We start from the raw sequence: 15349 nt of genomic DNA, 5'->3' as shown, positions 1-15349 counted from the left end.
ATACATTCCTAAAGTGATCTGTATTCCTTTTTGGGTAAAGAAAACAAATGCAGCAGTTTTGAGATCACGGTTCCATTTCTGAGGGCCACCAAACCTTTCCAACTGTTGCCTGATAAGGGAATTCTTGCTAATATCCTTGAATACCTGCCTCCTTCGACCAAAGGAAACAAAAAGCTTTCTTGCCATTTTCATGACCTCTTATGAACCACTGGACAAGCCCAAGTTCTTGCTTTCATTTCTAAAAACATTCCGGCCTACACATACACAGAGCAGTCCTGATGAGACCAAACCAAACACTGCTTGATGTTTACATTCCAAAGTGAAGCCAAACCTAAGCTAAGTAAATATGCAAATAAAGCTACATTCTTCTTCTATTATTAACTAATTCTAAGACCAGTTATTCATCATGCATGATCATTTCAAAGCTGTATATCTCCAATGTTCATGTATCACAGGTGTGATACTTCTGGCATCCTTTGTATTGCAGTGATTCTCTCCTGTTCAGACAGGAAAATATGGAAAAATGTGGAGGCAAGTTGCCATGTCACCAACTATGTAGTGCTTTGGTTTGACAATGGGCTGCTGATCTTGTCTTTCTACGTACTAGCTTGTTATTTATGTTGCTTCATGAAAGGAGAGTATTTTAATTTACGTGAGGTGTGTAGGCAGATAGTGGAACCTGTTACCATTCCTGTGCTTAAGGGAAGGGTGGGAAAAAGGAAAGAGAAATGCTCTGATGCAGATGATGGCAAATTTATTTTTTATGAATGAAAGGGACTCAAAGGCTTTGCTGTTGCTCTGCCTGCAGTTTCATTTTGTAAAAGTCAGTTATGACGCTGTGCTGCACAGCTTTCATTCTGCCATTACTCAAGAAGACTGGAATTTTTATTTTTAAATTGGGGAATCCTCAAAAGGAAGCAGATAAAAGAATGACAGCAGATACCAATAAGCAACTTGGAATGATTCAGTATCTAAGACAGATTTTAGCAAACTGGTGTGTTGTTGCCTATTTTACCAGTAACGCTGTTGTTTTTTTTGTTGTTGTTGTTTTGTTTTGTAAAGGGAAATCAGATTCTCAGCAGCCTTTCCATTGAGGAATACAAGGCCACACTGAAAATGATAAAACAAGCCATTCTTGCCACAGACCTAGCACTATACATAAAGTAAGTCAGAGGCAAGTTTGGCTGGGTAGTCGCTGCTTGATATTTGTGTTGTGTCAGCACACTGTAAAATCTTTTAACTTCTTTTAAAGGAGGAGAGGAGAATTTTTTGAACTTCTAAGGAAGAAGCAATTTAATTGGGAAGATCCTATGCAGAAGGAGCTATTTTTGTAAGTAAATGCAAAATGATTAAAAAGACAATTAATATTAGGTGCCCAATTTTCTGTGCCATGTTGTTGTGAACTACATTAAAAGCAGCAGATCTGTGTGCTCTGGATGTGTACAAACTGGTCCAGGTGACACAGGTCACTCCTTGGGTGTGAATTACCAAGCCTGCAGCCTGTAATAATATCTTTTGTTAAGTAGCATGTGGAGTTACAGAAGCATTTCTATTCTATAGGATTCCTAAGTACCATGTTCTTTTGCTGTGGATACTTTATACTTAATAATTGAATTGTTGACACCCATAAATAAAGATTTAGGACTGGCAGTTTGTTTTAAATGGATTCCTTACCGGAAGTGGAAAAATTATATATATATATATATATATATCTACATATACATATATATATATTTGTTAATAATAGAAGGACACTTTCTAATGCACAGCTAGGGAAAAGCAGGTTTACCTAGGCTGTCTCAGAAAGGAAGACTGTCCTATTTCAAATTCAGTGCCTTTAAAAACCTGTCTCATTTAGTCACATTCATGTCTTTTTCTGTTTCAGTCCTTGACCCTCATACTGCCAATAAAGATAGTAGTCACTGTTAATGAGAGGAATAAATTAAAGAATCACAGAATTATTCCAGGTTGGAAGGGACCCTTAGGGATCATTGAGTCCAACCCCTGGTTCCACACAGGGCCACCTAAAACTCAAACCCTGTGTCTGAGAGCATTGTCCAAAAGCATCTTGAAATCCGCCAGGTTGTGCCCACTGCCCTGAACAGACTGTCAAAGCTCCATGCCATTTCCTTGGGTCTTGTCGCTGTCCCCAGAGAGCAGAGCTCAGCTCCTGCCCCTCTGCTCCCCTCATGAGGGAGCTGCAGGCCACCATGAGGCCTCCCCTCAGCCTGCCCTGCTCTGGGCTGAACAAACCAAGGGACCTCAGCTGCTCCTCATACGTCTTCCTGTCCAGGCCCTTCACCATCTTTGTAGCCCTCCTTTGGATGCTTTCTAATAGTTTTATGTCCTTCTTATTTTGTGGTGCCCAAAACCACACGCAGTGCTCAAGGTGAGGCCACACTGGCGCAGAGCAGAGCAAGACAATCCCTTCCCTCACCCCACTAGCAGTGCTGAGCCTGATGCATCCCAGGGTACAGCTGGTCCTTTTGGCTGCCAGGAGCAAATGCGCTGTCTGTCCAGTCGCAAAATAGAATGAAACAGTTCATTTGATGTGAATCCACCAAATGAGTTGGTACAGATTTGCCCATTTAGAATCATAGAATCATAGAATATCCTGAGTTGGAAGGGACCCTTAAGGATCATCAAGTCCAACTCTTGACACCGCACAGGTCTACCCAAAAGTTCAGACCATGTGACTAAGTGCACAGTCCAATCTCTTCTTAAATTCAGACAGGCTCGGTGCAGTGACCACTTCCCTGGGGAGCCTGTTCCAGTGTGCAACCACCCTCTCTGTGAAGAACTTCCTCCTGATGTCAAGCCTGAATTTCCCCTGCCTCAGCTTAACCCCGTTCCCGCGGGTCCTGTCACTGGTGTTAATGGAGAAAAGGTCTCCTGCCTCTCAACACCCCCTTACAAGAAAGTTGTAGAGGGTCTACCACATCAGCAAGCCTTGGACATCTTTATAACTTTGCTTTAATTTCACTTGTTTTTCTGACTTGAATTTTCTTGAAATTGGATATTCTATTTACTAATCACTTGTCTTGGTGTCTACATAAATTTCATAATATAGTAATTCATAATTTTTTATTTTTTTTTTCTGTAGAGCAATGCTGATGACTGCTTGTGATTTATCAGCCATAACCAAACCATGGCCAGTTCAGCAACGGGTATATGTTTAATTTTAAGGCTTCCTAAATACAAACTCTGCATGACGTCTTCTGCTTCCTCCATCCAACCTGTATTGCAAAGGCAAGGGTGGAACACAGAGCCTTAGGAAGCAGTCCTTCAAAGTGCTAAATGTGGATTGAAGACTTTCTCAGGTCTTTGCAGCAAGATCTGTGCATTTAGCTATGTCAGCCCATTAGTAGGTTAGTCTGAAGGTGAATCATGACTCTGTTTTTTGTAACATTTCAGTGTTAGTAAAAGGTAGTCAACTGATACAACAATATTTAGTATCAGCTGGCCTTTATGTGGATCATTCCAGCTGTTACCAGTGGTAAGACACTTCTGTGCCATTTTATCCATGTTACTTTGTCAGAGTAAGTATCAGCACATGCATGTGTTTCTTCTGTGCACAGACCTATGTAAAGAAATTTAAAGGCTGGCTGTTAGGTTGAAGATTCTCATTACGGGGAATCCCAATCTGATGTATCCTAAGGAGACGTAGGAAACTCAGAAAACAGTTTTGATCATTGGTAGGCAAGCAAGCTTTTATAGCTCTCAACGTGTGAAATCTCTTGCAGATTGCTGAGCTTGTAGCTGCCGAGTTCTTTGATCAGGGCGATAAAGAGCGGAAGGAACTCAACATAGAACCAACAGTAAGTGGAAGATGATATAGAATCACCTCTCTTTAAACGGCTTCTGCAAATAGCACTTCACCTGTTTTTTAAAAGCCACCACTTCTGTCAGTGACCAGAATTTAGGACCAACTCCTTCCCTGTCTTCCTAGCAGTCAGTTTTCTTCTGTGGTTCCCAGACACCAACACTACGTCATTATCTCTGAGCCAGAAGAACAGATAGCATTATCTCTTCTAAATCAGTATTATTAAATTGTCTAGGAAGTACATTCCTAAATTCGTACGTATTTGCAGCCTGTCCTAAACAAATAAGCTTTTCTATTCCTCTAGCTCTGTCAGTCCAAAGACAACCTTCTAAGGCTAGTCATGCAGTCAAATTACCTGCATTATAACAAGTACTGATGCCTCACTGTGTTGAGCTTGCTGTGTTTTTAAGGTGCTGCTTTTTGATTCCAGACCCTTTGTTTTTGTTTCATCTTTAAATGCATTTAAACATAGAGCTTATTAAACATAGAGCTTATTTACTTCTTATTTGCAGGATTTAATGAACAGAGAGAAGAAAAACAAAATTCCAAGCATGCAGGTTGGATTCATTGACGCTGTTTGTTTGCAGCTGTATGAGGTATGGTGCCTTAGAACTGGAAATATCTAAAACCAGAACTGCTCAGTGTACCTCCTAATAGTTTCAGATTTAAAATTAGAACAAAATTTGTTGTAATACCCAAGTTAGAAAGAAAATAAGATTTTATATATATATAATTGAGTGCATTATCCAGTTGGAGAAATGATTATTTTAGTATTTGCCATTCATGGTATGTTTGGCTGATTAATGTATGCTGTTTTAATTTTTACAAATCTAGTAGTAATTGCTGTGTTCTGTCGACTGGTATTAGATCCCTGGGTTATATTTTGGATTCTGCCAGTGAGCTGCTGTGATCATTAGGGAAAGACAAAAACGTCTAATCCTTTGCTATCTGTAGAAAGAATGGTATCCATGTACTGCACTGATAAAGAGTGTTGTTTAAAAGTTCTATAGCATTCAGAATTTTTCATGCAAAAGGTGATATATGACACACATAAGAAATTCACCTGAGTTCAAAATTTCCCATCCATTTTTTTCTCTCTCATCACACACAAAAGCAGTGCATGAGAGTATTCATTAAAGTGTTTTTCATCCTGGTCACAAACTGCATAAGTAAATACTTGGTCAGATAAAATATGAAACAAATCATAATTCCTAACTTTTTTAAACCAGTAAAGCACTAGAGTGAAAGCTTGTCCACTGAGACTGTAGCAAGTGTTTTACAGGCAATGAGGTAAAAGAAAAGAAAGGTGAAGAATAAATAGTCTAACCTTCCAATGGGAGGACAAAGGTGATTATTCAGCTTTTTCCTTTTTACAAAGTAAATCTTTCTAAAAAGAATCCATATCCACCAGTTGGAAGAACACAAAGGTAGAGGAAGGAGGGAACTACTAGCTGCTGCCCCCTGCATGTTTCTGTGTTGTAAAAATGTTGTCAGGAAAATAAGGCAGCCTTTGCTGGGAAGCCTCAGAAAGCTTTCTCCAGTAGTAGTTAAGCTGCTGAAAGAAGACTTAAGTAGCTGAGCAAAGGTACACACTATACAGATAGAAAATTCTTTGAACAGGATATCTGAACAAGTCTGAAATGTCCACAGCTCCAGAGACTGTATAACTGTGCTTTATTTGCTGGGAAGAACTTTATTTTCCCATTTATGAAAAGATCAGAAAACATTCAGTTATTTACTCTGAAGTATGCACTGCATCACACATCAACAGTTACCAAATAATATTAGTACAAATTGTACCTAGGTCTTGTACAGTTCCTGCAAGGAAATGAGGTGTGTGAGCAATTACTAGTGACTTAGTCCCTGCTTTGTAACTGCAGCTTTGTTATGCTGCACTGAAGACAATCTAATTCCTGGTTGGCAGCCAAGAGCACCTACAAATGTTAGGAGTCTTCTCCTTTCTCTTTAACTGGGGAAGAAAGAACGAGATGCCATGCATACAGGAGGGGCTATAAGCATGTACATGTTGCCTCTTACAGCTTTCTGCTTATCACTCCTATTTTTCATCCTGTCTCAAAGTCTGTCCTGAACAGGAATGACACGTTGCAAGCTGGCAGCAGGGACTTTATGGGACTTTATGTAGGCTCAGAGTAGCCAGCACGTGTCCAAACTGAAGAGATAAGTGAGCATGACTTATCTGCAAGGGCAGAGAGCGCTAAAGAGAATGGGGAGCCTATGAGGAAGTGACAAAACCAGTAACAATAATGGTAAATCCAAGAAAAGGGCTACAGTGTGAGCTGACACACTGTTTATTTTAATTGGAGTACAGGTAGGGGATATCAGCTGCTTACACAGATCTTAGTTCAATGAGTAATAAATGGTAAAACATAAGCAACTTCTATGTTACTTTGAAAATGAACGAGCACACATTTCACTCTCAAATAGTATAATGCTAGAATGGCAAACAATAAACAGGATCATAACTACAGCGTTTTCACCAACTATTTCTTAGCTTTCATCTAGTCAGTAGGAATTTGACAAACAATGATGAAGTGAGTGCCCAGTGCAGCACTGCAAGCTTGTGACTTACCATGTTATTCAGAGTTGTTCAAATCCCAATGAACTGAAGCTGTGTGGCTTGTTTTAGACAGATAACCAGTGGAGTTATGCTAACTGATCTGCATGCCTTCCATTTAAGTTCAGGAATATGTAAAAAACACAAATGCATGTTTCACTCTTCAGTTTTTAATAGAAAAAAGTGTAGCATTTAGTAGTTGCTGTTTAGATATGTTCAGATAAATAAATCAGGAATACTCAAGAGATATTTGAGAGCCCCATTCTTCTTACAGTGGTGTAAATCAAGAATAATTCTTTTAGGTCTACTGGAACTAATGACACTGTCTAGAAAGCCAAAAGGAACTATGAAGATTTATACAAGTTGATAATTCACTAGAGTACCCATGTGAAATTCTGACTTTTGAAATATATATAGTGACCAGCAGAGGAACTGGGACTTTTCTCTACATACTTAACAGTCCTCATAGTAGTTCTAGAATCAGTGGTCTCACTCTTGCCCATACCCTGTAGTCCAGCACTGTCTGAATATTAAACTCCCACTCCACACTTCTGAATAGGGTGACTTCATTCCAGAAGTCAGCAGAACCCTTCATGCAAGTAAGGAGTAAGTGTCACTGTCGTGTGAGAATATGTATTCATCACTTCCATCAGAAAAACACAAAAATGTTTATTCTTCTATTTAATTTTCAATTCTATATTTAAATACCAACCCAGTTTTCTTTCAGTCTGCTATACCGTCACAGTCACATCATGAAAAACACTTGATAGACTTCAGTTACAGCTGTTTCCCAGAGGCACCAAGTGCCAAATGGAATTTATCTAGCAGGTGCTAATTGCCTTGAATTCAAATATTTTGGGGACAACTCTGAATCAGTAGTGACGTCATCAGTGAATATGGTCACATTGACTATAACTGCTCTGCATCTGATTCTGATTCCCATTCCAAGGTCATCTTTATAATGGCAGCCTTGCCATATGTAGAAAGGGCTGGCTTGCAAACAAAGTCCATCCATGGTACTTCACTAGGAATCCTGGGCGGGTCATTAGTGCATAACACAACAAAATTAAGATGGTTCCTCCTGCACCTGTGTATCATGTGCTGCACAGACACTGTCATACAGTTCAATTTACTGGGTAACTATATTCATGTTTGAAGTGCAACAGGATGTTGATCCTTAAACGTCAAGATACAAATTCAGTTTCAGGTATAAATAGACCTCGTATTTCAGTCATTCTGGTTTCTCTAATGGTCAACTTTAAGAACACTTTTGTTGTTGTTAAACTGTTTTACATGTTTTACAATTTATTTCAGGCCCTAACGCATGTATCAGAGGCCTGCTACCCTTTACTGGATGGCTGTAGGAAAAATAGGCAGAAATGGCAATCCTTGGCTGAACAACAAGAGAAGAATCTGATTAATGGAGAAAGCAATCAAGCCAAACGGAACTGAGATGCCGATTTTAAAACCACAAGCTTAAGTTCACATAGAAGACATAGTAATAGGGGAGTACTGCATTTTACTAAACACTGTATGGATTTGGATTATGTTTTGCCACTGCTGTATTATTTTTCCACATTTCAAGATATAGCATGACCATGTATATGCAAAGGTTATATAAAGATCATATATTTCTTTTATGACATCTGAGTGAGATCAAAAAAGATCTGTAAAGTTAGTTTATGCTACCCTATTCCACAAGAAGGTACGAGTGCAGTTACTCGACTGTCTCTGAAAGCCTATTACTTTATAGATGTATATAGTTGTTCAGTGATCATGTTGTGGCCAGTATCTTAAAGACTACTGCATTTCGCACCTTTTTTCCTCTTCCAGTTTTGCTGTGTAAGGTTGTAAAAGAAATGAGTGGTCTTGCCTCTTCTCTTCCCAGAGGCTGTGAAGAAAGATTGGGACTAACTCTGGGGAGCTTAATCCAGCATATACTGTGCTGACTTCTTTCAGGAGACAGAACTGGGCTTTGCAGTGAAATAGCCCCAGTATTTGTGTACCCAGTAGCTTTTTCATGTGATAAGAATGTCTTAGCAAATGTCTTACATCAATTTTTTAAAACCCTGTGAATTACTAGGCAATGGAGAATTTAGGAATTATGTGGTACAAGTGTCATAATTATCCATGGATAATGGAAATTGCTTGTTGTTGATGAAATGCAACATAACTGACAGGTTGCCTTGGAAGAGCGATTCCCATAGAAGTCTGCAGGAAGCAAAAAGAGAAATGGAAACTAAACAGGATCATTTCTATATGGTTTTAACTTCATTTTGAAGTTGAATTTTACATCATCATAACCAACAAACTAAATCACAGGCAGGAAAAGTGGAAGAGAATATGACTGCAAGAGATGAAATCTGAATCAGAATGATGCAGGAATGGCATACTTCCAGTGACCATCAAGGACCAGTGCTATTATGAAATGGCTATGACCACTTTGAAGAAAATTTTATGCTAATATCTTTTAAAAATCATTTTTAGCAGCACTAGTTAATGTAAAAAATGATCCACCATGTTTTAAAGGAATATGAAAAAAGAATACTGAAAGCAAATACAGACTAGAATGCTACAGGGATTTACCATCTGTATATGAGGCATTAATGTTCAGAAAAGTAAGAATTAATTAACTTGCACTAGGAAAAGAAGGCATTGATACTTCTTCAAATGAAGATGAATCATAAAAATTATTTTATACTGATCATTGGGAACCAATTCAAGAAAATATACAAATAAGACAACCTAAAAAGAGTAGTACAAAGAGATTACAACTGCTTTGGTTGAGCAGGATTAAGAGACTAATGTCAGCAAGCTAAGATTGGTTAGTGGTAAGCATAACTTCAGCTACACAGAGACAGAAAATGTTCATTTATTTATTTTTTTATCTGTAGTAAGGACTCTAGTTAAAATCAAAAAAGTATAATGTAAAGGTCATATACTTAGTATTATACTTTGAAGGACAGGAGTTATTTGGTATCACACTAATCCAGAAAATTCTTGTTGGAAATTGCAATAAATTTGTCTTCCCAGGAGACTATCAATCTCACCTCTAGTAGCTGGTTAGAATGACACCAAAAACAACCTCTTTTTATGCATTTAAATAAGCAATACCAGCAGCTAACAAAAAATGAAGCAAGTGCTTCAAAATGTTCCACAAAATATGTTAAATTTTTTAAAAATGTAGAATAATGTATTCATCCATTTTGCAGCGTTTCTGCCAACCTGTATTATTTGTCACTGATTAAATCCCATCTCAAATTTCTCTGACTACCAATAATATATTATTGCAGCTGTATTTGAAAACTTTTTTTTTCTACAGAAGTATTTCTCCTATGGGGTTTTTGTTTTCTTTTTTTTTTTTTTTTTTTTTGGATTTTCCAAGAAAGTATGGAATTCAACAATAATTAAGAATTCCAGAGCTATTGTTGTTCTGTGTTCCATATGTGTATTTATATGCATACACAGTACAATATATGTATGTAATAGGTCATAGACATGCAGAAAAATTGCAGCATACTGCCCCCTCAGTCTCCCACCTCAAAAGAAATACAATGTTTTTAGGTACTTTTTGATACATAGGAATCTTGCTTCAGCATTTGCATAGTCCTTGTATATTCTTTTCCTTGAATGTTTGAGATGCTGAACTATAATTATTATGTCAACTGAGGAAATACGTATTTAATATAAATATGAACAAAGTATATGTATATAAAGATGCATTCTTGCTGGTATGGTTGAGACTAGTAATTCATGGTGACAACACTGCGAATCAACTATGGTGATATTACAGTGTAGTGATGTATCATTTACATTAAGGTTCCAGTATTATATTTCTTTGCTATATTGTGTGTTCAACAAAGCTTTATTATGATATAAGCTTGTAACTATTACAAAAGAATGCTGGATTCTTACCTTTGACTTGAAAAAAATGCACAAGCTGCATTTTTCAAAGGTTCACTTAGAACGAACAAAGTTATACAGTATGTGCATATATTTAATTACATATTTGTACACATTTATCCCACAGAATCTCTTCCACTACAAAGATTGGAACATTCATAGAAATATAGTTCCTAGTAAATAAAACATTTAAATATCACAATATACCTGTATCTGTATATATTTCTACAAAAAGAAACACTTTAACTACTGGTTTTAGAATCTTAAAAGCATAGTTTGCTGTACTTTGTGAAAATTCAGAGAACAATCAAATCGCTTCTGTAGTGTTTCACTCTGCCTGAAGGCAAAGTCAAAGGGTGCTGGTTTCGTCTCATAGCTTTGTGTGGACTGTTTGCAGGAAGTTTTATTTTATTTCATAATGTAGATAGGTGACAGTATGAAAAAAAAAAAAAAAAAGCCAGGCTGTTTTTTGACTGAATTTCATTGCCTTCAGAATTCAAATCCAGCCATGCCACTATCATAAATTTCATCATGAATTGTGTATCTGATTATTTTAGTAGGCTTTCAACCATACTCTGCCCTAACTTACATTGTTTAGCTAAAGAAATCAAGCGGAAGATACAAGCAGAAATGGAGTTTAGCACTTTGTCAGTTCAGTCTTATGTCTGCTAAAGCTGTTGTGAACTTTGTTATTTAAGTCTTCGGTTACAGAATTTGTCCCACTAATTTTTAATCCTTGTCTCAATTAAGACAGGTTATGATCCTACTTGTTCTCAGATATGCAAATATATTCTTCTGAAGTCACACCACAGTACAGGTTAATGCTTAAAATGCACTTTTCTTTTTGTCCCCCTTTTGAAAAAAAATTTCATGTGTACTAACATATACAAAATTATTGATTAACTCTAGATCTTCTAGTTAAAAATAACAATGAGGCTCTTAAGCTGTAGGTAGTACTTCTCTTTCCAGCAGGTTAGCCACACATCCAGTATTAGCTGTGGAATATATAGTCCTATTACCCACAAAGAGTGGAGAAAAAAAGAAAAAATGTAATTTTGATTTTGGAGATGGAATTAATTTTTTTTTTAAGCAGTATCAGTTTAAATTCAAGAGTAAATCACTCAGATCCGTGCCAGAATGCAAATGCAAGTGGGCTAATGATAAAAGTGAGTAATCTCTTGCATTGATAACCAGCTGATCTCTCTTTAGAAGAGAGGGCTGAAGCCTGATTTTGTGCATCACTTTCTGCCAACTCAGTGCATGTAAAGCTACGTTTTTGAACTCCAACCCAATGCATTTTATCTGGTAGTGGCATGAACTACCAGTTTTGGAGCAGTCTTATTCTTGTGTAAGATTTTTCAGAATTACTGAATAACTGACTGTGCAACTTATTACACAGAAAGGTTATGACAAGTCAGATCTACCCCTTAAAATTAGGGGATGTTTCCTGAGTGAACTGGTTGGTGCCCCTCACAGTTAAGCATGAGAAAATAGCAGAGAGTGTTGATGGAAAAAAGTGCCTCATTCATAGTTAATTCTTACACTTTTAAAAGTTTTACAGAGACCTAAGCTTTCAGGTAAATTTTTACATTAGCTTTAGTTAAGAGTCTTGTCTCTGCAATGCTGTAGGTCGATCTTCACATCAAATCACATGCACTTTACATTCCACAAGGTTTCAGCTTTATTTCACACTCCCCTGCTCTGTTTCTTCGGGGACTTGCACTAATTTGAGAGATAAGCTTGAACGTTGGAGCTTGAATAAAAATCCGACTTTGGCCTGAGTATGAGAAATAACGAGGGCTGGACTTTTTGGGTTGGACTTTCACAGGAAGAAGAAACATCACAGAGTGTGGCCTGGTAATTGGTGGTGACACTTGCTAAATATAGCAAATTGTGACTTCAAGATCCTTTATCTTTGTCGTTGCTAGATGAATGGAAATCGCATAGGAAAGTTTATTTTCCACATAAAGCCTGTTTCCATAGAGAAACTCATATCTAAGTACCACTGTTTGTAAATGTGTATTTATGTGACAATGCTATGTAATAGCTAGTTTCCACTAACTTTCACAGCATGAGCTTGTCATGCCAGGGTCTAAGGCATGCTCAAGTGTCCATTTAAAGTCAATTATGTAATTTCAGTTTACCTCAGAGGGTGTTGGCTTGAGCTCAGTGGGAGACTGGATAGAAAGTGAAGGAATGGGTCAAATCCACCTTTTCCACCAATAAAGAGGGACCAAACTCTTACCCTTGGTAACACCTGCCTCACCTGCTCTTTACTGCATTCATTCAGCTATTGCTGCTGATGCCCAAGGTACCTTACAGATGTAATCAAAGTTAGAATTTGAGCCCTCTGTATATTCACGTGGCAGACACATGCATGTGTCTCTTGAAGAATGTAGTGTGAAATGCACTGTAAATAGTTTTAATATACATTTCTATTATTGATTAATAAAAATCTTAATCACAGTCACTAGCCACTGAGTTTGTCCACTTGCATTCTTTTATCTTAAAAATATTTGAATAAATATATAGTTTCTGGGCACAGTATTTTTGTACTAGGTTAACTGGGTTACTCTGTATATAATGTTCTGCCTTTAAGTAGTATTAAAGTCTTCTGAATGTTATGTGTTCTCGCTTGCTTCTGTCCTATGACTATTTAGTAAAACTAGTTACATTACTTAAGAGAACCATTAGTCCTTCTTAATTGTACAGCTGATAGCGAATATGAGAGTCACATTATTTTTGATGGTCAAACTGCTGCTTAGTTACTTATTCTTCTCTTTGTACTGTTTTCATGCTTTTTAAAATAAAAAGGACAATGTCAAATAATTTTTACTCTTTGTTAGCTAGCATTATTGAGGTTAAATTTTCAACACCTCACTGTTGCCTGAGTCAAGACATCACTTCTGCAAATACATATTTTACTGCATTTTTAATAACTTTTCTAGCACCCAGAAATTCTGACAAAAACTTTACTATTAATATCAAGATACCTCTAACATGAGCACTACTGACATGAGACAGTGGGGTTTCTTTTAACAGCAAAAAATAATTTGCTGCTACTAACCACTAGAGAGCAGTGCAGCTACAATTGCTAGGAGCTGTCAGAAACCAGGTTGGTAGTAGGCAAATAAAAGTGTTACACAGATCCATCTTCAACATCTGTCCCTGGCTATCAAGTTCTAGGTAGCATATAAGAGAGACTGAAATAGTCAACCCAGTGACTTCCAACAAAACTGTGAAAATTCTATTCTTTACACCAAAAGCTGCATCATGTGCAAACTGCTGATCCTAGAAGTAAATCTAGACTGATGGGCTGCTTGGCACTGTTCTTTGGCTATTAGGTTCTCCACAGCAACACTTCTGGCTTAACTTTTTTTTTTTTTTTTTTTTTTTTAGCTCTAGGCAAAACCAACAAGTATGTACATCCCTGACAAACAACAGGCTCATTCAAAAAGTTATGAAGGGCCAGATTTAGTTCAGTACAAAACCCAAGCACTGTTTGCACAAACCAACTGCAATTTGTGAGTGCAACTGAACAACTGCCTGTGTATATCTACATATATCAGGTAACCAGTTGCTGCTGGGACTCCAATCTTTCCACCCCAGTCACCAACCTAAGCATGCTCCTGCTTGGTGTTCACTGGCCTGCTGAATGTTTGAATTCATTTTGGAGAAATGGCACAGTTTTCTGCAGGAATACTGCAACACGTTCCTTACCCAACCCAGAAAAGAATATCACCTTGAACTAGGGTATTTTGGTGAAGAGGTGAAAAAGAATATTAGGCTCAGTCTTTCACATCTTGCACAGTGATGACCGTTTTTAAACAACGGGAAAAGATGATAGCCCCTTCTTCCACCTTTTTTTAGTAACAGTGGTGACAGCTGTTGCTGATGTGCACCAGTGAAGGATCACTATTTAAGATCTATACAGACTAATTTAAATGATGAGTTTGCTGCAGTAGTAAGCTTCAGGATCTAAATTTATGGCATCTAGCAGCCAGTAAGTTTTTCAGCCCTTCAGAGGAGAGTAGCATTTTTCAGCACTTATGGAGCCATAACTTTAGAACTTAAAGTTAAGTTGAAAAATACCAAAAGTTACAAACACAGTAATTTTTCACTTCAGTATACTCAATTCAAATTTTTTCTTCTAATATTTGGTTGCGTGTACTTCCTGCAGTTTTTCCAAAACTCTATTTTACTTAACACAGAAATTTATTTTTACATTTCCTGAGAGATTAAACTGTTCTTCAAACAGCTGTATTATTTTCTGTTCTGAATTTGTACTGTCAAAAATAAAATCCTCTTTCCTGATGAAATATGAGGCTAAGCAATTCAGCCTGCTGTTGCCCTCCCAACAGTTCATAATGGCTGATAAATAGCTCTGTACTTTACATAGCTTTCTTTTCTTTAACATCATCAAAGATCTTTAACAAACACTGGGAGTAAAACGCGCAGTTAAATCATTCCACTAAGTTACACGTGATTAGTTCACTTACAAGCATTATTTATTACTTTTTTGAGCCTTTTTTTTTTTTTTTTTTTTTTTGTAGTAGTAGTTGATCAAGTCACTGGCATATTATTTTATGACATAAATGGCTTTTTAAATGTAAGGGAAGTTCAGTTCACAGATAAGTAGAGAGGTTAATTTGATCAAGGTCACACAAAATCTATTTCTTAGCTGGACAGAATTAAGATCTGGGTCCCACTTCTGCTTTTACATAAGACATGAAGAAAAGAATGTTTGTGTTGAAGTCATCTTTCCCTTTCGTTATGCAAATGCTTAATTACCTGAGCTGTGTAGGGTGCTCCCTTGCTATTATGCTGAGCTCAGAAAAAATCGTTATTTTACAGATTGAGATTAGATTCAAGTCACTAATCCAGATAATCACAATAATCTTTTGTGGAGTTTGGAGCTGTATCATAGTCAAGAGAAAAAGCGTACAATCAGCAAACAGCTATGTTGAAATGAACCAAAAGGCCAGTTCAAATTTTGGAGAAACTGAAAAGATAAGTGCAAACTCAACACTGTACACTGTTAGTTCATT

At 37.2% G+C, this 15349-nt stretch overlaps 1 protein-coding gene across 6 annotated transcripts in view; it reads left to right on the top strand.

Annotated features, from left to right (window-relative positions):
- PDE5A (phosphodiesterase 5A) overlaps positions 1–12925 on the top strand; it is a 131479-nt gene extending 118554 nt beyond the window's left edge. For all 6 annotated transcript variants that reach the window (XM_068680596.1, XM_068680598.1, XM_068680595.1 and 3 more), the window contains 6 exons: positions 1063–1163; positions 1253–1330; positions 3104–3167; positions 3744–3818; positions 4336–4419; positions 7713–12925. In XM_068680596.1, coding sequence (XP_068536697.1) covers positions 1063–1163; positions 1253–1330; positions 3104–3167; positions 3744–3818; positions 4336–4419; positions 7713–7850 — 540 coding nt within the window. In that variant the 3' untranslated portion in view covers positions 7851–12925. The remainder of the gene's footprint in view (positions 1–1062; positions 1164–1252; positions 1331–3103; positions 3168–3743; positions 3819–4335; positions 4420–7712) is intronic.
- The last annotated feature ends 2424 nt before the right edge of the window (positions 12926–15349 follow it).

Source organism: Anas acuta, chromosome 4 (assembly GCF_963932015.1).
Source record: "Anas acuta chromosome 4, bAnaAcu1.1, whole genome shotgun sequence".
In the NCBI taxonomy this organism is placed as follows: domain Eukaryota; kingdom Metazoa; phylum Chordata; class Aves; order Anseriformes; family Anatidae; genus Anas; species Anas acuta.
The sequence above is the reverse complement of the archived record's forward strand: the minus strand, read 5'-3'. Positions and strand labels throughout refer to the sequence as shown.